The 23,229-nt window shown below is 39.8% G+C and overlaps 1 protein-coding gene across 1 annotated transcript; it reads right to left on the reverse strand.

The window, feature by feature from the left end:
• Positions 1-282: 282 nt before the first annotated feature.
• LOC145816751 (uncharacterized) lies at positions 283-8,611 on the reverse strand. Its single transcript, XM_082912698.1, has 7 exons — positions 8,271-8,611; positions 7,860-8,174; positions 7,517-7,773; positions 7,187-7,339; positions 6,947-7,101; positions 5,846-5,983; positions 283-384 (listed from the first exon to the last, which is right to left on the reverse strand). The coding sequence occupies exons 1-7, from the start codon at positions 8,609-8,611 to the stop codon at positions 283-285; spliced, it is 1,461 nt and encodes a 486-aa protein (XP_082768824.1).
• Positions 8,612-23,229: the final 14,618 nt, after the last annotated feature.

Here is a 23,229-nt window from a genome sequence, read left to right on the forward strand (position 1 = left end):
ATGCTCTCCTCGAATAAGCATCCACCAACGATGCACCTCATCCTCTATTGTAAAAGCAGCTAGCAAGACATTCTGTGCCTCCGTGCATGGAAAGACTTCAAACAATTTCTTAATACCAAGCACCCAAGCCTCTACCTTTAATGGATCAATTCCTCCTTTGAACAAGGGTGGTTTCATCTTCTTAAATTCTTTTGTGAGAGCAATAGTTCGGTCGTTGGCCTGGTGGTCTTGCATTATAGGTGGTGGCACAGGCATTTGTGGCAGTGGTTATTGTTGCTACTGTTATCTAAAGACCTCCGCCATGTCCATGATCATTGCCTCCATTCTATCAAGTCGCGCAGAGGTTGAATCTTCCCCATCCTCTACCCTTAATCTCACCATGATCTAGAGAAACACACATTATAACTTTCCTAAATAATAAACACATAAGTCACATTTACAAATGCACATTTTCATGTCATACTTGATTATGGATGCAACTTAAACCCTTTCTAGACTTCCTATTTCTCGTATGGACTCGTGTGTGAGATATTAACTCGTGTTCTGATACCACTCTGTCATGACCTGAACCCGTCCCTAAAAGTTTGGGTCACAACCAGCCGGTAATCACTTGATTACCTTCGGTCTCAAACAAACATACAGAGTAATTATAGTAATGGGGCCAAAAATACCACAAAAGAATTAGTCCATTGAGCTATACCAATATCAGCAAAAAGTAACACATCCACGTCATTTACATGCCCATGCAAAAAGAATATAAGTATTGAAAGAAATTTGTGCATAACATTTACAAACCCAAGACCACAATAGCAAAAACAAAATAAAGTCAAAGTATGATGTAAGTCAAAGATGAAACTCCATCTCGGAGGTGTGACTCAATTGGGTCTCAAAAAGAATGGCTCATCAAGCTAACTCTAGGTGTGTGCTCCATGCTGTGGATTACCTACATGTGCATACATAAGACTGGGTGAGCGAAGCTCAATAAGTAACAATATAGTAAAACAATGTAAATAGATAGTCATAAGATTCTCACAATACCCAAAATCATATAAACAAAACGGCCTTAGGCCCAATCATACTTCAAAACGGCTTGGGGCACAACATATAACAAAACAGCCTCAGGCCCCCAATCATATTTCAAAATGGCATCGGGCCCAATCATATTTCAAAACGGCCTCAGGCCCAACTGTAGCTTGTTTTTCATGCTCCTTTGGGATACGACTAGCCTTACAGTTGGGACTCCCGTGGTTCTAAATCTGATTTCACAAAGTGCAATGTGAAATAGTGAAAACACAAAAAGAGTCTAAATCTGGCAATTCTTTTGGAAAATTGATATATGAATCAAATGCCAAAAATAGACTACTTTGCCAGATTTCAAAGTCGCCATCTAAATATTTTTGAAAAATTTTGGAAACCCGAAACTCGTGCCAAAGGCCACTTATCTGTCATCACCAAATTGTCTCGGCTCGGGAACTTAGGTACGAAAGGGGAAGGTCATGAATTGAGCACCCCACTCGCCCAATCAAAGATCGACCTCTACTAATCAGGATATGATTTTTATTTACATTATATGCTCTTGTTCCGGTTATTAGACTAACATTACTATGTGACGCACACAAGTATAGACTAATTTGCAAAAATTGGAACACTTAGATTTCATGCATGTTTGAAAATTGTTTGAATATGTACCACTTGAAAAAGTGGGCTTGTATGTACATTAAGTAAATTATTCCAATTTAAGCAATTGGCCTTCATCCACAGGCATTCAAACAGTTATATCAATTAAGCACTTAGCCTCATGGTATTTATGCATATGGCAACAGTCACACGCATGCGGTATGCTAAAGCAATAAGTGCTCACCTAGTACTCCAAGGAAAGCCAAAAGAAACAAAAGAGTTAGAAAAAATGCATGATCCTACGGATACAAAAAGACTAATGCAATGCATGCAAAGATGCAACTAATAGGCTCAACCACTAACATGGTATTTGAATCAATTTGATAGCATGTGGTCTAAGCACATATTCAAAGATTTTAAGCAATAACAATGCTTGGTTAGAATAATGAACCGAGCTTTTATGTATGCAAGACGAGTGGATGCTTTGGACATGAAAAATGCTAAGGAAACGTGATGCTCTATTCTACCATCATATGCAGAGAAATAAAAGAGAGAAAGAAATGGGGTTGGAAGACATACACACTTATTACAATTTTGCCCTGATGCAAGAGGGTTTGAATGAGTGTCCAAGTGTCTGAATTAAACTAAATATTTCAACTTCGACTAATGAATAAGAAATGAACTAGCTATCTAATTTATTATAACAAGAATAAGAATGAGCAAGAAACTAGCTATCTAATTTAACTGGCATTAACAAACACAAATAAACAAGTATAATAATTACAACAATACTAATTATATTTAATTACAACAATGCTAATTATATTTAATTACAACTATAATGAGAGCATTTATTTACAACATTGATCCAAACAAGGATGCATAGAGATGGCATGCATGTGACTATTTTCAGAAGCAGCTTTGTCTGCCTCCTTGGGAGTCTGCCCTGTTTCACCTTCAGCCACTGCCCTCTGTTTCTGCCAAAAATGCACTATTTACCAAACATTGGGGCCGGCATGGCCCAAACAAAGCCGGTCGTGCCCTGATTTCATGCAAAACCTATTTTTGTGCTTTGAAGTGAAAACAGTGCAGACAAAGTTATTCTGAACTTTGTTTGTCCCTTCTACTCTTCTCTGTCATGGAAAGCCTCAAGAGAGGAATGAAGTCATTTCCAAAACCATAAATGAGCAAATTGATTGCTTGATGAGTTAGGACATGATTTTAGACAAAAATCAATGAGTGCAATGAATCAATAACCACCCCTCCCTCCTATCATGGAGTAAGCTCAAAGAGGGAAGTAGACACGCTCCAAGATCTGTCAAAACATCATGAATTGACATGTGATGACTCTTGGCATGATGGACTCGGCATAACGTCCGGCCGAATCCAACCAATTTTATTCATCTTTCTTATGTCAGTTGACTTGCTTTTACGCCAATTTTATTAATCCTTTTTTATTTACCTTTCCATTACTTAATCAATTTGTCCAATAATGAGAGTTACGTCCACTAAAAGGAGAGATGCATCAAATGAGAAGTTGTTTTCAACATTAGAGAGACTTAATGCCCTAATAATGAACCTTCGAAGAGATTAAACCATTTAGCATTGTATGTATCTTTCTCATGTTTAAACAACATTCTGTTAAAACAACTCTCAAAAAGAAAAGACAAACCAAGAAAGAAGGTTGCAGAAATGATTATGCAAGGTTGATTTACTACACAAGTGAGACTCTTTACATGGAATTAAGTAAGAAAGAGCTATCAACTCAAATGACTTGGTGTCTAAGGCCTAAACAACCAAAGCCATGAGGACTTACAACACAACAATCATAATATTCAAAGCATAAACTATGTAAATAAATTAAAATAGCCCTAAACCAGCCCCTAAGGTGTAAAAAACAATAGCTAAAACCATGTTAAAAGAGCACAAAAGATAGGCAAAAATAAAGAGATACAAAGCTAGTAAGCAAAGCTAAGAAGGGGTAGCTAACCCCTTCACTTTTGGGACTTCTAAACCATATTTTAGCCTCTAAAAACAGTCTAAAAACAACCCCAAAATAGTGGCTAAAATTAGAGAAATAAATGGGAAACACAAGGATATAAGCTTGGAATAAGGTTCAAGGAAGGGTGGTTAACCCCTTCTACCTTTGGTAGCTCTTAAATCACAAATTCTAGCCCGCAAAACAGTCCCAAAACAGTGTACAAAGCATGGAAAAGAGAGGAAAAGAGTTAAACAGAAATAAGGAAGAAGATGCAAAAGCTATTCCTCTTGAAAGAGAGGATGCTTGTAGTTAAACAAACTTGATTCCAACACCCTCAAGTTTTATGAAATATGGTTTGAAACTTCAACAAAAGCTTCAAGAACAAGCTCTAATGGTGTATGTATTATGTATATATAGCTAAAGATGATTTGAGGGTCAAAGGAGGAAGGAAGATGGAAGGAGGTCTATTTTGCTCTTCAAAGCTTTTGGAAATTTTGCTAACCTTGAATTCTGAAGGAAGAGGTCCTATTTATAGAATTTGAGCCAATTTGGTTGAAAATATCTTAAAACAAAGATATTTGTTCAATTCCCACCAATTGTCTGTTTGGCGCTATTGAGATCTGGCCGAGCCTCAAAACCCACGACCGGGCCCAAAAACACATGGCCGAGCCTAAAAAGCAAGTTTGGAAAAGTTTTCATTGAGAACCGGCCGAGCCTAAATGAGGCACGGGTGGTTCTAAATATCCCCGGCCCGGTCCAAAAATCTGCATTTCAGGCTCGACTTCAAACGGGCATATCTTCCTCATCCAAACTCGGTTTTACGTGATTCTTGAGTCTAAATTAAAGCCTCGAAAGTCTACTTTCCAATGGTGTAACCTCACATCTAAATTCTAAGTATGCAAAGAGATATGACTATTTTAGTGAAGGATGCTCATTCTTTCTCAATGGTTTGATGCTCAACTTCTTCCTAAATTAGTTTTCTTCCCTCTCCTTCTATTTCCTTCGACTCCAACCTATAAATAAGATGTTTTGAAAGATTTTTCAAAGAGTTCACCCCCCTTCCATGTATCTCCACTTTGTCCTTACTTGGTTTATCGAAAAGTGTAATATTTTAAACGAAATGCGAGCCTCAAAACATCGTAGAAACATTTGGAAAAATAATTTGAAAATGAGGGTTTTAAGGTCTAAAATAGTTTGGCGAAAATGGGGTGCAAGGTTTGGGATTAGAGCTTGAATCCAAATTTCTTCACTGAGAACTCAAAAGATTGCATAGTGTAACTTTCATCATCGGGTGTTTGGAATAAAGCGTCCACGCCTTAAATGCGGTAAAAAATGGGGTGTCTACAGTTGCCCCTCTTTGACAGAGCTCGAAGTTATGAAATGACGTGAGTGAATGTCAAAGCCCGAAGACGACCAATTTCGACAAAGTCGTAAGACTTGGGAAAACAAACAAAATGCAAATGCAGTTGGTAGAACTCGAGGGTTGCCTACGTATTTTGTTGCAATGAATCAAACCAACGTAGTTCAGGGGCAGAATGAAAAATGATACATAATGTAATGAAATAATCAAACCATAAGCAGTGCCTTCTAGACAAATACCATAAAGGAATGGAGATGCAAATCAAACTACATTTTATATAGAAAAGAAGTGTGGGCACGAGCCAAACGACGTCTAACACAGGCTAAGTGCCTACATCCTCAATACTGGCCTCAGCGCAGCATTGATGCTTACACATAACAAAACCATGTTTTAACGTGAAAAAGGTGCGAGCACCTGCAAACTATGTTTTTCGTAGAAAAATAAAGAGTACAAGTAATTGGGTGGTATGATAAAAGTGAGGAATGATCTGCTAGGGAAAGACAATGATCCTAAATACTGAATGCAACAAGACAAAGTATAATGCAATGAATGCACTGGACGAAGTGAATAAGGGGCGTAGGCCGAACTATGTCTTCAATTATTGCAAGCTGGGCAGAAATAGTGGCTAGAATTCCACCTTGTTGACACAGAATTATCTCAATTTCATTCCTCTCCAAGTCATATAACAATTCTTTCTGGCCAATGAGTAAATATGACAAATTTCTAATAGGCTTTCTGCTCAAGGCATCTACAACAGTATTGGCTTTCCCCAAGTGATACAGGATTTGCAAATCATAGTCCTCGCTTAGTTTTAGCCATTGTCTCTATCTCATGTTGAGCTCCTTTTGAGTGAAGAAATACTTTAAGTTTTGATGATCTGTATATACTTCATAAGTTACTCCATACAGATAATGGCGCCAAATTTTCAAATCAAACACCACAACCGCCAATTCAAGGTCATAAGTCGGGTAATTCTTTTCATGAGGACGGAGCTGCCAAGAGGCATAAGCAATTACCTTCCCATTCTACATTAACACACAATCCAAGCCTTTGTAGGAGGCATCACTGTAAATCTGAAACCCATTGGTTCCATTTAGTAGAGTTAGAATTGGTGCGGTCACTAATCTAGTCTTCATCTCTTGGAACGCAGACTCTCTTTGATCATTCCAATCAAATGGCACATTTTTTTGTGTCAACTGTGTCAATGGCATAGCAAGTTTCGAGAAATATTTCACAAATCTTCTGTAGTAGCCAGTAAGTTCCAGAAAACTTCTAACTTCTGACGCATTTGTTGGTCTAGGCCAGTCCACAATAGCTTCAATTTTCTATGGGTCAACCGAGATACCATCATTATTGATTACATGCCCCAGAAATGCCACACTACCAAGCTAGAATTCACATTTGGACAGTTTTGCATACAACTTCTTTTCCCTTAGGATCTGTAAAGCAATTCTCAAATGATTTTCATGTTCCTTCCTGCTTTTAGAATAAATCAATAATATATCATTGATGAACACAACAATAAACTCATCAAGGAATTGTTTAAACACTCTATTCATTAAGTCCATGAATGCCGCAGGTGCATTAGTTACTCCGAATGGCATTACCTAAAATTTATAGTGTCTGTATCTAGTTCTAAATGCAGTTTTCTCTACATCTTCAGTCTTGATCTTTAACTGGTGATACCCGGATCTAAGGTCTATTTTGGAGAACACTTGTGCTCCCTAGAGTTGGTCAAATAGATCATCTATTCTGGGCAATGGATATTTATTCTTGATAGTTACTCTATTTAGTTCCCGGTAATCTATACATAATCTCAAGGACCCATCTTTCTTCTTAACAAACAAAACTGGAGCACCCCAAGGTGAAGTGCTCGGGCGGATGAATTTCTTGTCTAGCAGTTCTTGAAGTTGGGTTTTCAATTCTTTCAATTCTGAAGTTGACATTCTGTTAGGGGTCTTAGAAATAGGTTGTATTCCAAGTGCTACTTCAATAGTAAATTCAATTTCCCTATCAATTAAGTCTCCAGGCAAGTCATTCGGAAACACATCGGGAAATTCACAAACAACGGGAATAGTTTCCACATTAGAATTATCGGAACTCTCAGTCAAAACACAACACATGTAACCCCTACAATCCCTTCCTAAAGCAGTTTAACAGCTTTCATGACAGAAATCAAGTATGGGGAGGAACTACCCCTTTCCCAGTAAACACAAACTCAGGTAAACCAGCTGGACGAAATACAGCAGATTTATTCACATAGTCAATAGTCGCACAGTACTTCGTTAACCAGTCCATACCCAATATGCAGTCAAAATAATCAATTCCCAACAACAATAAGTCAACATACAACGTCACATTACCAATCACAATATCACATGCTGGATACACATATGCATATACCAGAAAACCCCCAGATGGCGTAGATACGGACAATAAATAATTCATGGATTCTAAGGGTCTAGTTAATTTTTGAGAAAAGGCATGCAACACAAATGAGTGTGTAAAACCAGAATCTATCAGGACATATGCATTTTTGGCACAAATGAAAATTATACCTGACACCACAGACTCGGTGTTTTGTACATCTCCGGGCACTAGTGCGAACACTCTCTCTTGCCTTAACGTTTCATTCCCAGTGTTACCCCTGGCATTAGTTCTTACATTTGATCTTGCCACCGAGGCAGACCCAGCTGAACTTGCTGCAGGGCGATTGGCATTCTCAAACCCAAGTGGACAATCTTTCATCATATGGCCAACTTTGCCACACCGGTAACAGGCACCAGATGCACGGCAACACACTCCTCTATACTTTCTTCCACATTTAGACAATTTGGAATAGAGCCACTACTCTAGCTAGAGCTGCTGGAGGATCCCGTATTCTGTTTTTTTTAAAATGACCGGCCCTTCTTGAAATTGGATCTAGATCTTTTACTTTTCCATTCTGTTATTGGTGCCTTGGCTTGTTTCATTACTGCCAGGGTGGCTTCCGCCATTATTGCTCTGTCTAAGACTTCCACATAGGTAGACAACTTCAAGACGCCTACTCGGTCAAACACTTCCAAATCTATGCCGCCTCCGAATTTTGGCACCTTTTTGTAATCAGTATCCACCATGTGTGGGGCAAACCGAGCCAACTTAGTGAATTTGGTTTTATACTCGGCCACGGACATCCTGCCCTGCTTAAGTTCTTGAAACTCTAATACTTTCCGATCCCTGAAGCATTGGGGAAAGTACTTGTTATAGAATATTTCATTGAATTGAGCCCATGTCATCTCCCCATTGTTATTTCGAACTAACAACCACCATCACTGGGCTTCATCCTTTAAGGTGTAGGTGGCCAAGAGTACTTTCTGAGTCGTAGAGCAAGGGAACACTTCAAATAACTTTTTCATTTCAAGTAACCATGTTTCAGCCTTTAAGGGTTCAATACCACCCAAGAAAGTTGGCGGTTTCATCTTCATAAACTTCTGGGTTAAGTTAATTATATCATTGTTATCTAGTTGATTTTGTACTGGTGGAAGCGGAGGGGGCAAAGGTTGTTGCCTCTGTTGTTGTGTCAGCGCTTCAATCAAAACTGCAAGCATTTGTTCCATGCTGCTCATTCGGGCCTCAGAGGATTCAGTGGCATCATTACTTCTTGTATTTTCCATGTGCTATAGGTAAACAAAACAATAATAAACATAGGTATAATCTTGGTCGGTTTTTTTTTTATTTATATGTTCATGTCCAGGTTCAGTTTTCACATTTTTAGAGATTATCACCCACTCACACATGCAGATAAATGTCCCTAATTCTGTATGGGACATCTTATAGCTTATATGGACTTGTGCGTGCAGTATAACTCGTGCTCTGATACCACTCTGTCACAACCCAAACCCGTCCCTATAAGTTTAGCGTCGTAACCGGCCAATAATCCTCGGATTACTAAAGGCCTCTGACCATAATATCATAAAATGTAAGGGGCTGAGGAAACAAATATGGAAAATATATATATATATAGTCCACTGAGCTGTGTTGACATATATAAGACAGTAATTTAAAACTCTAACAACACACATGTGACATCATATATATACATTTATGTTAGTCGTGCATCATTCTCATATACAAAAACAAAAGTGGGGCTTAGCCCAGTGTACAGATGAACAGAACTTGTTCTATACCAAAAAAAAGACAAAGTCTTAAACATAAGCCATTTAGACTTGACCCGCTTGCAAAAAGGAACCTCCTCGGAGGCACAATGGCTGGCTGACAAAACTGAGACGCCAAGTCATCAACCCTGAGCCTAGTCATGCGTCTGGTCACCTACATAAATAATATAAATAGTGAGCGGAAGCCCAATGAATAATAACATAGCAAAGGGGTTTAATGAATGATGTCCTTCACAGATATGACTTTCAAATCTCTTATTGAACAAAAGCATAAGTATATTCGTATTAGAAACAGAGTCATAAACATATTCATATCATGAAGTGGTGTATCCATTAGCATTAAACATATCTCTTTGGTTAAGCATATTAAGTTCCACATTGGAACCTTCGGTATCGGGTAACATATCTCATACGTGGGCTACGATATTGTTTCCCTCGGGCGAGGGCTTGTGCCACGGTATTATCTCCCCAGGACGAGGGCTTGTAGACACCTCATTTTTGACCGTCCTCAAGACTTGGTTGTGCTTGCGGGTACACCCAACAACTAGTTCGATTGCTCGTTGAGTACTCGACTATCGCGGCGGAACGTCACCGGTTCGAGCTTCCCGGACCCTGTATCCTTTCTGCCCCATTTTTGGACCTTGACTAGGTCCTTTCAGAGTGGACCCTATGGTGCACTGCCGGCCATTGATGAGGCCCTGCCGGCCATCAATGAGCCACTGCCAGCCATTGATGATGGCCGGCACCCCCCCTGTCTCAGCTGGTTTCCTCCAAATCTTTTGAGCCAGCTGGATTTTTGTTTGCTCCCCTCCATACACGTGTATGGAGGGATAAAGCCCTTGCAAAGCTTCTTGAAGAAGCTTTAGCTTTTCATCCTTCTATATAAGGAGGATGCCTCCCTCTATATCAGGGGTTCTGCAACTTTGAAGAGAAAAACTTCTCTTTCTCTCTATATTGCTTGAGTTTAGTGCTTAGAAGTTGGATTTCCTTGCACTTTTACAATACAACACATAGAGATACACCACCACCATTGGATTAAGCTTCTTTGGAAGGATTCTTAAGCTCTGAAAACTGGTTTCCACCCCCTGAAATTGCTGGTTTCAAAGAGGGTCTTCAAGGGTGAGCATTTCCCCCATTTTTGCACTTTCCTGCACCTAACTTTAGCCCTCTTTGCATATTGATTTAGGCTTTTCTTATAACTGGAAAAAGTCTTGTTTTTAAGTGATTTTTAAGTTTGGTTAAGGTCATTTTGCTGTTTTGGGGTGTGTAGCCCCCTTGCATGCTTTGTTTGGCTTTGTTTTAAGCCATATTTTGAGGCCTCCGAGCTAGCTTTGGTTTGGCCTTCCTACCACTAAAATCTAGTGGGATTTTGGTGGTAGAGGTGTGGTTCTGAGGTCCTAAATCAGAGGGGGTAGTCCCCTCTCTTTGTGTTCCTCTTTCCTTGCATTTTTGGCCTTCCAAAGGACCATCCCTCTATGCATTTTTGAGGCTTGGTCCAGGCCTATTTTTGTGACTTTTAGGACCTTCCTTGGCCTTGTCCATGGCTGGTTTGGTCATATTCTACTTGCATCTAGCATGTGTAGTGTAACTCCATTCATTTCTCATCAAAGTAGCATGTGTGCATAGTCTTTGTTGAGTCCATTTCAGTCCATTTTTGGTGATGTTTTACCATGCCATGAACCTATTTTGGGTTGGTTTTGTTACCCCATGCTTGCATGATGCACTTGTAGTGTAAATCTCCTAAATTAGCTTCATATGATCCATGCCATGCCATGTCATTTTAGCTTGTTTGGTTTATATTTCAGCATGTATTTGGTCATCATTTGGCATGTTATGACCCTATCCATAGTTGGTTTAATCATCCTTTGCATGCTCCATATAGGTATAGAACAAATCATGTTTACTAGCCCTTTGTGCATGATGTTTTGACTCATCATACTAGCATATTTTGGCTTTGCTCAAACTTGATTTTATGCTTATTTTGAAGTGTTCTAGGACTGTTTTGGGCTGCCATGGCCATATCACTCATGCTTTGCATAGTTATAGTGTAAATGCTTAGGCTAGTCTTGGGTTTTGAGGCCTCTATCATGCCATACATGTGATGTTTGCATGCCTTGCCCTCATTCCACATGCTATTTCAGTCCATGAAATGTTGTCATACACTTGCATTTGACATGCCTTGAATGCTTTGTATAGCTTGTGCTTTATGCCTCAAGAATGGACTTTTGCGCATGCCACTTAGCCTAAGTCTTTGGCTCATCATTTCAGTACATTTTGGGTCCTAATATACCATGATGTAACTCTGTTTTTGGTTACCCAAGTCATGCCATGACTGGTTCTCATAGGTGTAGTGCATTGCCTCTCTTGTAGCCTTGCATGTCCTATGTTTTAGCATTGTATGCTAGCTTGCTTTGGCTTACTTCCTTGCATGTTTTAGTCTCATATCAACATGTACTAGGACTATTTTGGGTTGCCCTTGCCATATCCTTCATGCTTTGTGTAGCTGTAGTGTTATTGGCCTTGCAAGCTTCGTGTTTCGATGATTCATGCATGCTATCCTTGAGCTATTTAAGTGATTTGGCATCATTTATCATCTCATTTTAGTGCATATAGTGTTGCCACACTTGCACATTTGTCACTTCTTAGGCACTTTTGAGAGTTGCCCTTTTAGGCCCCTTTAATGAACCTTTCGCATTTCGCATGCTTGAGTGTGTTGTTTGGCTTAAATCATCACCTTAGCTACTAATTTGGACCTAGTTGAGAGCCGTCCATCTTTGGTGTAAGCCCATCTTACCATGTTGTCGCATGCTTGTTTCATTTCGTATGTTGTCGCATACTTGTTTAGCTTTGCATACCTTGCATGCTCATATGTTCATGTTGCATTTTGTCATGTTGTCCAAGGTTATCACCTCACATCATGCTTATATGCTTGTTGCATGCTTGGTTTAGTTGCATGTTTGCACATTTAGGTCATGTTGCATGTTTACCATGCTTATGTATTGCATTGCTTGGATTAAGTGTTAATCCGAGCACGAGGAACGAGGGGCGTTTCATACTTCAAGTGATGGAACATGTCTCAATTCTAGGTCGCTGAAGCTCTTGATGATTCATGATAGAGTTCTAGGCTTTACTTGCTTTATTTGTGCATTCATTTTCATATTGATTTGCACAAGTTGGATCTTTGACCATCATGCATCGGGATGCGTGATTGATGGTCGTGGATCCGACTAGGCCTCTCCCTTGATGTTTTGAGGTGATTTGGAGTGCCATGGTGCGTACATGTCCTTGGGAAACCCTCAATTTTCTCTATTTTGTGCTTTCATTGCAGTTTGGTGTCACAGCACACCAGTGGCCGGCAGTGTGCCACCCTTGGCCGGCAATGGACCATCTTTGGCCGGCAGATCTCCTTTCCTGGCCGGCAGGCCACTGGTGACTTCCCCTGCAGTGTTTTGGTAAGGTCCAGCAACAAGCACTGGAAGACACGCTGCAAACAGAGCCTCTAAAGAGCAACCGGAAGGCGTTTCGAGGCGAAGAACCGAAGCGAGCATGCATGCCTCCCTTTTTCAAACAGAGCTGGAATAGCACCGTTTACTGCTTTCCCTACCTGCTTGTTGTCATTCATTAATTAGTTAATTGATTCGTTAATTAATTAAGTTGTGTAATAATTAGTTGTAGCTAGTTATTCAATTTGGTTCTGTAATAATTAATTAGCTTGTGAGTTAGTTAATTAGGTGGCTTGTATTATTTATTCAGTCCCTCCGAGTGAGGGCAAATTTGTAATAAGTGTGGGTGCGTGTGTGCATGTCTTCCAACCCCATTTCTTTCTTCCTTTTATTTAACCGCTTATAATGGTTAGATTTAGGGCATATTTCAATTAGCATACCTTATGCTATGCATGCGTGCATTCATTCATCTGTATTGCATGCACCGGGCTCGGCGCATCATACTAACTGCATAGTATTTCAAATCTAACTTGAATACGTGTTATCCGTTGCATTTCACATGCCGTCTTAGGATTAGCCGAGCCTATTCTAGACTGCATTCTGTATGCGATACATTAGGCACTTAACATGGACTTGGATCATGCATGATTGCTAACGAGTTCTCTGTTTTGGCGCGGAGTACGATGTAAGTATTTGTGCTTTAGCATCTCGCATAAATGTGAATGTTAACATGATAGCATGCTTACCATGTGGCTATATGTTTATGTGATATGCCTGCCTGAATGCCTGTGGGTGAAGGTTGGATTGTTTGAGTTGGAACAACTCATTAAAATCCGCATTTTAGCCTACTTGCGAGTAGCAAATTTCAAATTGTCTTTCAAATGGACGGATATGCAATGCTTTGTTCCAAATTAGGCGATCTAGTCTATACTTTTGTGTTGTGCGCATCACATAGTAATTCTAGCTAATTAATCGGAATAAGAACGCATAATGTTTTCAAAACTAGATATCATGGTTAGTAGAGGCCAATCTTTGATCGGGCGAGCGGGGGTGCTCACGAAGTGACCTTCCCCAATCATACCCAAGTTCCCAACCCGAGGCAACTTTGGTGATGACGGACACGTGGCCTTAGGCAACGAGTCAGGGTTTCCCAAATTTCTCAAAATAAAATATTTAGGTAGCGACTCTGTATCTAGCAAAGTAGTCCATGTTTGGCACTTCTTTCAAAATATCTGTTTTCAAAAACGATTTGCCGGATTTGGACTCTTTGATAATTTATCGGTCTTGCATTGCACTATGCGAGATTAGATACAGGACCGTGACTTTGAGTCCTGAACTGTAGTGAACCCAATATGAACAGAACGGGACTCATCCTCCCGGGGCATTCGGGGACGTCGACAGGGCCTCATGACCATAAGCCACAGTATTATGTCCCTTGGGCAAGGGCCTCTGCTAAGGATACCACAATTACATTTCAAGAAAGTGGATCATCATTCATGTAATCAAAACACATTCTTTTTTACCATTCAAAAACAGTTCATATCATATCGTAATATTCAGAAAATACTTCTTATCGAGCATGGTTTTACTAAGTTACTCACAGATAGATTCACAGATAACTTGATCATAAACCAATGGACCAACAACTCACGGCGTGTGACTTACACAAACATAACAGATACATATACTGAAACACACGCTTTGATCATACATAACTCGTTTCATTTTGTTCTTAGTGTGTTTCTAGCCTTTATCCTCATTATTATGTCATAATCTTGGCCTAGGAATGCCTAGGATGCAATGAGGATGCTAAAATGCACTTAGAAACACTTAACAAAATTTGCTGAAAACATGGGTCCCGCTCGAGCACAACTTCTTTTGCTCGAGCAGACATGCAAAATGTGAGTGGTCGCTCGAGCGCACCTTCTTTCACTCGAGCGGTCTGTAAAAGTACTAGTTGTGTGATTTTCACGCTCGACAGATGCTCGAGCATGAGACTCATGCCTTCGCTCAAGCGCAACTCTTGTCGCTCAAGCAGTTTGCAAAACATGTAACTTTTGGGAGCTTCCATTTCATGCTCAAGTGAACTTCTGATTGCTCGAGCGGAGGTGCAAAAACAAAGGTGGTCGCTCGAGGGTAGGATATGTCGCGCGAGCGGATGGACAAAATCTAGAATTTCCAGATTGCGCTCCTAAGCTCAAAACTTGAATGCAAAGCTGTAAAATGCACCCCTTGGACCTCAAAACTTGAGAAAACATTTGTAAACTTGTAAATCATTGAGAATTAAAGATCATTTCATGAAATCAAGGCCCAAAAGCATACCAAATGCTCAAAACTAAACTCAATTCTTTAAAAACACAACATGCATGTTTTATCTTGACTTTAAAGCTCCCAAAACATGATCAATTGGTATAAAATGATACAACACAAGATGAACTCTCAAAACAAAGGTAGACTTAGCACATGCACGTGAGAAATTGTGCATGCATGCATGACATGGCTCAAGTTCACCCATTCTAGCTCAATCCTTGCATTACTCAACTAATTTCTCATGAATTTGTGGTTTAGACATCATAAGTATACAATTCAAGGGTGGAATTCCTACCTCAACTTCTCAATGAAGCTCTAGTTAGTGAATTCTCTAAGGTTCCAAGCCAATTTCTTGAATTCTTTAGCAATTTCTTCCAAGCTCTAGTATTGATCTCAAACCCCTTGGTCTCTCTTCCTCTCTCTCACGTTTGTCTCTTGAAGGCCCAAAGATGATGAGAAAAAGGTGACTCAAGTGGTGTGTATAGGCCTTATATAGGCTTGCTTAGGACATTTAATTAATCTTAACTTACGCTAAGCAATTTGACATTAATTATTCTAATTTAATGCATTCCGAATTGAATTTTAATTAAACTAACCATAAGGTTCTAAAAATTCTAACTAGCACATAAATCAAGTCAATTCCGTGATCGGATGATGATAATGCCTTCAATTCGCAAAATAAAAACGATAGATAGATAGGAACACAATTAATGCATCACACATGTAATTAATTCAGGATTTCATCTTAATTATTTATTAAGCATAATTAGTCATGGATTAATTGGTAATCATGGATCGGGGTTGTTACATGTGCGGCCGGTCTAGCCGCTCGTGTAGTCTGGCTCCACACGTGCAAAAATGGCCGCCGCTCGAGCACACAGTGAGGAGTGGGTTTAGGCTTAAATCTTGGGTGCTCGTGCGGAGCCCGAAGCCGCACGAGCGGTCTGGGCTCACTTAGGCAGTCCGAAAATGGCTCCAATATGCAAATGTTTTCCTCTTATTCCCAAGCCCAAATCCATGTAAAAACAACTCAAAAACATGATATTTAAGCATGATACAAATGTAATTCCACCTTAAACATATCAATTTTACATCAACAACAATTTCATGCTCTCATCTTTTCACAATTTCATGGTTTACATACACAAGTTCAAAATACATATATTCATGAATGATTTTCTCACAAATCTAGTTTATGTAAACCATCTAGGGTTTGTTTCATGGATCAATCATAAAAATGAACTCAAATCAAACAATGGTGTAGAGATTAAGGCCCAATTTCATGCCTTTCGCCCTAGTCACTACACAACTCAAAGCCCTAGCTCAAAATTCCTAATTTCTTTATGATTTCTTGATGAAGATGAGTTGAAGACAAAATTTATAAGTAAATTTCCATACCTTAACTCAAATCTATGGTTTGCCCCCTTATTCCCTTCAAATCCCTAGCTTTGTCTTCTTCCTCTCTCTCTAACTCACACTTTGGAGCTCTCTTTCAACAAATAAAGAACAAAAGGGGCTAAACATATACAACTTAACTCAAAAATCTTAATTTATTCATTACGAATCATAATTTTTCAAAATCTCACCAAAGGCTCTAAAAATCATGCTAATCATAGCTATGAAGTCAGTTTTTGTTTATCGCGCCTTTACAGCTTTCAATTTCAGTTCAAAGTTTCAATTGCAACAGATATTCCTACTTTCAACAGATATTTTTCCAAATTCACATATTTATTATTCTCAAACTTGCAAATTCATATCAAACACATAATCATATACCTAATTAAGCATAGTTCGGGTTGGGTTATTGTAGACTGCCCGAACTCGCTCCGCACACCCCCCTTTCGGAGAGGGCGCGAATTGGGTTCTTAGCTACTACAGTTCGGACTCCTGTCACGGTTCTGAATCTAATCTCACAAAGTGCAATGTAAGACTGATAAATCACCAAAGAGTCCAAATCTAGCAATTGATTTTGAAAAATCAATTTTGAATCAAAAAGCGCCAAACATGGACTGCTTTGCCAGATTTCAGAGTCGCCACCTAAATATTTTGTTTTTGGGAAATTTAGGAAACCCTGACTCATGCCAAAGGCTACGTGTCCGTCATCACCAAAGTTGCCTCGGCTCGGGAACTTGGGTACGAGAGGGGAAGGTCCTGAAATGAGCACCCCCGCTCGCCCGATCAAAGATCGGCCTCTACTAACATGATATGTTGTTTTTGAAAACACATGCATTCTTGTTCCAGTTTATTAACCTAACTTACTACGTGATGCGCACAGCATACAAGTATAGACCAAATCACTTAAGTTGGAACAAAACATCTCATGTTTGTTTTTCGAAAAGTGGTTTGAAGTTACTACCCTCAAGTAGGCTAAGATGCGGATTTGCCACCCTCAAGTGGGCTTAAAGCAACATGATTTGCCACAAACAAGTGGGCTTAAAACTCACACTTTGATGAATTGTTCCAATTCAAGTAATGAAGCCTTCATCCACAGGCATTCATGCAGTTATAGCAATTAAGCAAATAGCCTCATGGCAAGCATGCTATCATGGTAGTCACTTACACTCATGCAAGGATGCTAAAGTATAAACACTCACAGTGTACTCCAAGCCAAAGAAAGAAAACTAGTTAGAAATTAATGCATGATCGTAGCTATGTTAAGATGTCTAATGCAACACATGCAAAATGCAGCTAAATAGGCTCGGGTATTCTAAGATGTCATATGAATGCAACACTCGATAACATGCTTCGAAACACGTATTCAAGTAAGTATTGAAATTCAATGCAGTTTGAGTGACGCGCCGAGCCCGGTGCATGCAATACGAATGAATGATGCACGCATGCAAAGCATAAGTATGCTAATTGAAACATGCCCTAAAACTAACCATCAAAAGCTGGTAAATAAAAGAGAGAAAGATGTGGGGTTTGGAAGACATTCACACACTCACGTACACTTATTACAACATTGTGCCCTCTGGACGGAGGGACCGAATGAAATGAAAGCTAACTAACTACGCTAATTAAGCTAACTATTACAAATCACAACTAATTAACTATCCTAGTTAGCTAATTAGTTATTACAACACAAATTGATTAGCTAAGCACGTTAACTAATTAAGTACAGAACCAAAGAATTAGCTAGCTAAGAAAAGCAGTTAAAAGGAGCCTCAGGGCGAGGAATGTATGCATGCTCAGTTGCTTCCTCCTGAAATCTCGTCGCCATGCCACCAGTTGCCTTTGTTTGCATTTGCTTTGATTCCTGAATACTGAACCAATTCCCAGACTGCCTCTACTTTAGAACCAGAATAACTTTGAACCACCTTCAAACTGGTGGGCTGTCGGCCACCAGGGGAGACTGTAGGCCACTTGTCGGCCACTTAAAAGGGCTGTAGGCCACTTAAAGTGGTCGGTCGGCCACTTCCTCTGGCCGGTCGGCCAGTTGTTGCTGCACATTCCAGTTGTTGCTGCAAACAGAGTTCAATAAGGGCAAAGCAAGGCATTTGCAGGGTATGTGTGTACAACCACCCCCCTTATCATTTCTCAAGCTCAAAGGGGTGCGGTACTTGACTCTAGGGCCACCAACCGAGCATCACAATGCACGATGGCTGAGAAGCCGAGTTCATACAAGTCTATGAATGCACAAATAACACATAGGACTCGAGAGGCCTCCACCTTATCATGCACAATCAAGGGGGACGGCGACAAAGAAATGAGGCGCATTTCATCACTTCAAGTATGAAACACCTCTCGTTTCTCGTGTTTGGATTAACGTCCGATCCAAACACAATGCAATGCAACACACATGCAAACAACATGCTTATCTATCAATGCTAGAGTGGTATGCACAGGGCTCTATCATGTAAGCAATGCATGCATGGCATGTTTAGGAGCTAAGGCATCAAGGCAAGTGAAGTGTATCACACATGAAGCATGCACTACAATGCTTAAATGGTCAAACCTACCTCATGCCACAACAATGGTAGAATCATGCTAGAAATGAGGCACCAAAAGCTACAACAACATGTTCATGCATTGGCTAGAAAGCCATACATTAAACACAACTCTCAAACACAATGAAGAAGTGATAAATGAGAGAGTACAGCAGAGATGTAGGCATTGAAATCATATGCCAAATGATGACATATCATGCAAACAACACAAATATGGCATGCTAGAGGACTCAAGCATTAAAGCTAGTGAGGTACATAACACTAGGACTATGCGATACTATGCACCAACACCCAAGCTAGTCCCAAAACAGAGCTATATCATGGCAAATTAGTGGCAAAACATACTCAAACTAAGGCTCAAAGGAGTAGAAAAGCATGCTTCTTTGGTAGTTCGCAACTAAGGCACAAAGGCACAACTCTCAAAAGCTCTCAAGGAGTGAAAGAAGTGAGAACATGACACATGTATATGCTCTGAAATTACATGCAACCATCACAAATATAGCATGCTAAGGTGCCCAAAACTCAAGACTAGCTAAAGTACTTGCACCATGGCCATATCAAGCAAGCTCCAAAGGACCAAGATCACTTAAAACAGTCCTAAGGCAAGTCAAAACAATGCTAGAAACATGATGGAGTGTAGCAAAAACAAGCTAGAATGGTAAGCCAAAACATTAAGCATGCAAGGCTAACGAATGAGATTACACTACAAGTACCAAAACCAAGCAAGAGGTGACTTCATCAACCAAAAACAGAGTTGTATCATGGCAAAATAAGACCAAAAACATGCTGAGATGGTAGCCCAAAAGCTTAGGCAAGCGTGCATACAAATTAGCCCATGATCAAGACATAAGGCACAACTCTCCAAAAGCATTGAAAGTGTGAAACATGTGAGAGTATGAATACACTACACACACTGAAATCATGTGAGAAATGAGGCCAAAGCATGCACACAACTCAAGTAAAGCATGCTAGAGACTTTGAAACTCAAAGCTAGTGAGCAAGATTGCACTATGGCTATACAAAGCAAGTTCCAAATGATCAAGACCACTCAAAAAAGAGTTCAAGTAGGTCAAAACAAGGCTAAGAACTTGCTGGAGCAGAGCTAAAACAAGCTAGAATTAGAGGCACAAAGCATGATGCATGTTAAGCCTACAAGGAGGATTGCACTACAAGTACAAAAACCAAGCAAGAGATGACCCCACCAGCTAAAATCAGAGTTAAAGCATGCCAAAATAACACCAAAAACATGCTGGGGTGAAGCCAATACATGCTAGAATAACAAGCTAACCTATGAAGCATGTTAGGCTAGTGAACAAGTTTACACTACAAGTGTAAAAAGCAAACAACATGAGGCCAAACCAACCCAAAATAGAGTTATAACATGGCAAAATGAGGCCTAAAACATGCTAAGATAGAGCCTCAAGAGGGTAGAAAAACATGCCAAAGTGTTAAGCCAACTACAAGAACATACAAGGATGCCCAAATACTTAAGCAAAACAAAGCTTAAAGTGGGTAACTACTCACCCTTGAAGAACCACAGTAAAATAGCAACTTCTGAGGCAAAAGACCAACTAAAACCACTCAAATAAGGCTTCCAAGAACCTTAGCTCAATGATGGTGGTGTTTGAGTAGGTGTTTGTGTGCAAAAGTATGGAGAAACAACACTTTAAGGCACAAATATGGAGAGAGAGTAAGAATTCTAGAGAGAGAGTAGATATTTTTGCTCCACACATTTCTGAACCCCTAGAAAGGGAGAGGGATCTTCCCTCTTATAGAATTCCAAGCCTCAAGCTTGTTCAACAAACTAGAAGCTTGGTGCAATCCCTCCATATGCCTTCTGTGCCCAACAACTGGCACAGCTGGCAACAAAAATATCTAAAAAAGCCAAAAAAAAGGTGTAGGCCACTTCAAGTGACCGACTGACCACTTCAACTAGCCTACAGGCCACTTCAAGTGGCCTATAGAAGGAAAAAGTGGCCTACAAATGCCAAAACTGACCGACAGCCCCTCCCCTCCCTCTAGGCAAGAGGTAACAAAGTATGGCACAAAAACAAACCAAAAGGAAAAGACCCAAGAGGTCCCGAGACAAGGCATTTAGCCAAAAACTCCCGAAACCAACCTACGGGCCACTACAAGTGGCCTACAAGAGGGAAAAGTAGCCTACAGCTACAAAAAGTGGCCTACAGGCCTTTCTCTTCCTCCAGGCAAAGACACCAAGGCATGGTCCAAAAACAAACCAAGAAGAAGAGAGTTAAGAGGTCCCGAGACAAGGCGCTCAGCCGAAAGCCCCAAAAACTCGAAACGAGCACAAACATACGCGATCATCGCGTGCACAAACGATGACATCTGAGTCTCAAGGTCGGTCAAAAATGGGGTGTCTACAGTTATCACAATACTCCCCTTGATCGTTGTGGCGAGAGACGAAAATTCTTCCATTCATCGCACTTCGAACCTCTAGTATCTCGTACTTGGCTATTTCGTCATTAATGCACCTCCTTAAAGCCACTGAGGGACGTAGATGTTCAACGACTGGTATTTTTGCAGAAGAAGAAGAAGCCATTAATGAGGGATGAAAAGAATAGCGAAGAGAATGAGAAGAGAAAGGTAAAGAGTGAAGTTAGCAACAATGGGAGTGAGAGTAAAGACTAGACAAACAAATAGGTAAGAGTGTGGGAAATTGAGGCTTTATACTTTTTTGTCCAAATTACCCATTTAACCTAATGGGTCAAATAGGCCCAGGTTATTTGAATTTTATTTTGACCTATGTGGGATCAAGGCCTTTATTTTAGAGATCCTAAAAACACATTTTTGATCTTTATGAAGAAAATTTCCTCAAAAGCAACATTTTGTTACCTTATAAGGAAAGAAAATATACTTCGAAGTGTTTAGCTTGGCTTTGAAATGAATAGTTGGCTTCGAAGCCAGTATTTGGCTACAAATTTGAAGCCTATACCTTAACTTGAGTAAAGTTAGAACTTGTTTAACAATTCGAAGGTCTTAAAAGTATGTTCCTAGACTTTCTACCAAAGAAGATTTCCTTCGAAGGAGTATTTTATTATCTTTTGAAAAAAAGTGTGCCTTTGAGTACTTGGTTGTGAAACTAGTATTCGCTGAATTGATATAAAAGTTTTAAAGATTAAAAAGGCTTGCAAATTGGTAGAAGGGAAACCCTTGTCTTTAAATTCAAAAGTATGAAAGTAAATTCTTGGACTTTCTACTGAGCAAAGCCCTTCGAAGGAAGATGCTATCACTTTTTGAGGGAACTATACTTCATTACACTTGACCAGGCTTCGAAAGAGATGGGTTGATATTTGTTAATAATGGGAACAAGTTGGAAGACAAAAGTTATGTATATTGACAAACATAAACCATATAATTAGAACACAAAAACCCAATTCTATTACTGTAAATGTTTACACTATGAGGGCTTATTTGGCTACATTCTCAATCTTGTAAAAGTAAGGAATGGATAAGGTCATGGAACTTTGTCCAGCAAAATTCAATAAATACATGTTCCTTTTCTAGCCTTTCCTCTATCCTATCTAAATTTGGCTTATCTAATTAGTGAGCCCGTAGTTGGTAAAAAAGGTGTTGGGTCCTCATTTCAAATTCTGTTTGCTTTAAAGCTTTCTCCACTTCATCAATCTTATTCATCCTATACATATCACCCATATTGGCATCTTCTCTATACTCTGAATCATGGTTCTGGAAGTCTTCATACTCTTCAAGAAGATTCTCTGCCTCGTATTGGGTTTTAACATGAATGGCAGAGATCTTCTCCAATGATTCATTAGTGGCGGAGGCATTTTTGTGCCAGTTAAGCAGTAGGGGGAGTTGGTCCAAGAAAGTGTGAAGTTCTGTTTGGACATGATTAAGTTTGTGACATCGAGAGACAATGTCACAAGCCCATAAAAAGTTTTGATAAAGGGTGTCACATTGAAGGACTTTGAAGAACAAGTGGGAAAAGGTAGCAAGTAGGGTTTGGGCTTTCTACTGCTGGTAAGCAGTTAGAGGAACTAGAGCTTGGTATGGGGTCAAATACTGACCTTCGAAGATGTTAAGTTTTAGTTCCTCAATCCAATTAGGATTAAGAGGAAGGAGAGGCGCAGTTGGGTTCACTCCAAAAGAAGGCAGAAACTGGGGCTCATTCACACATTCTAGCTAGTCAAAAGAGCAAAGCTTTGCCTTCTTAGCCAAGAGTGATGGACTTAGTTCCAAAGCTTTGATTAGATGAGGGGTCTTCTGTACTATTTTTGTCGGCAAGGTGGAAAGATACCACACCGAAAGAAGGTTGTCTTCGAGGCAGTGGAGGCGGTCAAGTGACACATACGAATATAGCATGGAGCTGTGTGAAAAAAACAAGTCTGTGATGAATTCGTTCCCTTGTTTGGGGTTAGGTTGGTGTTGGCCAAACATT

This window comes from Camellia sinensis, unplaced genomic scaffold (assembly GCF_055761805.1).
Source record: "Camellia sinensis isolate YWXY unplaced genomic scaffold, ASM5576180v1 Unanchor4, whole genome shotgun sequence".
Taxonomy (NCBI): domain Eukaryota; kingdom Viridiplantae; phylum Streptophyta; class Magnoliopsida; order Ericales; family Theaceae; genus Camellia; species Camellia sinensis.

What these genes read in the sequence shown, in the direction of transcription:
- LOC145816751 (XM_082912698.1), bottom strand. Translation starts at nt 8,611, where the DNA reads ATGGAAAATACAAGAAGTAATGATGCCACTGAATCCTCTGAGGCCCGA. An exon ending in TGCTGTATTTCGTCCAGCTG is followed by an intron (nt 7,102 to 7,186) that starts GTTTACCTGAGT and finishes AAACTGCTTTAG; the next exon opens with GAAGGGATTGTAGGGGTTAC. An exon ending in TGTATGGAGTAACTTATGAA is followed by an intron (nt 385 to 5,845) that starts GTATATACAGAT and finishes GTGTTTCTCTAG; the next exon opens with ATCATGGTGAGATTAAGGGT.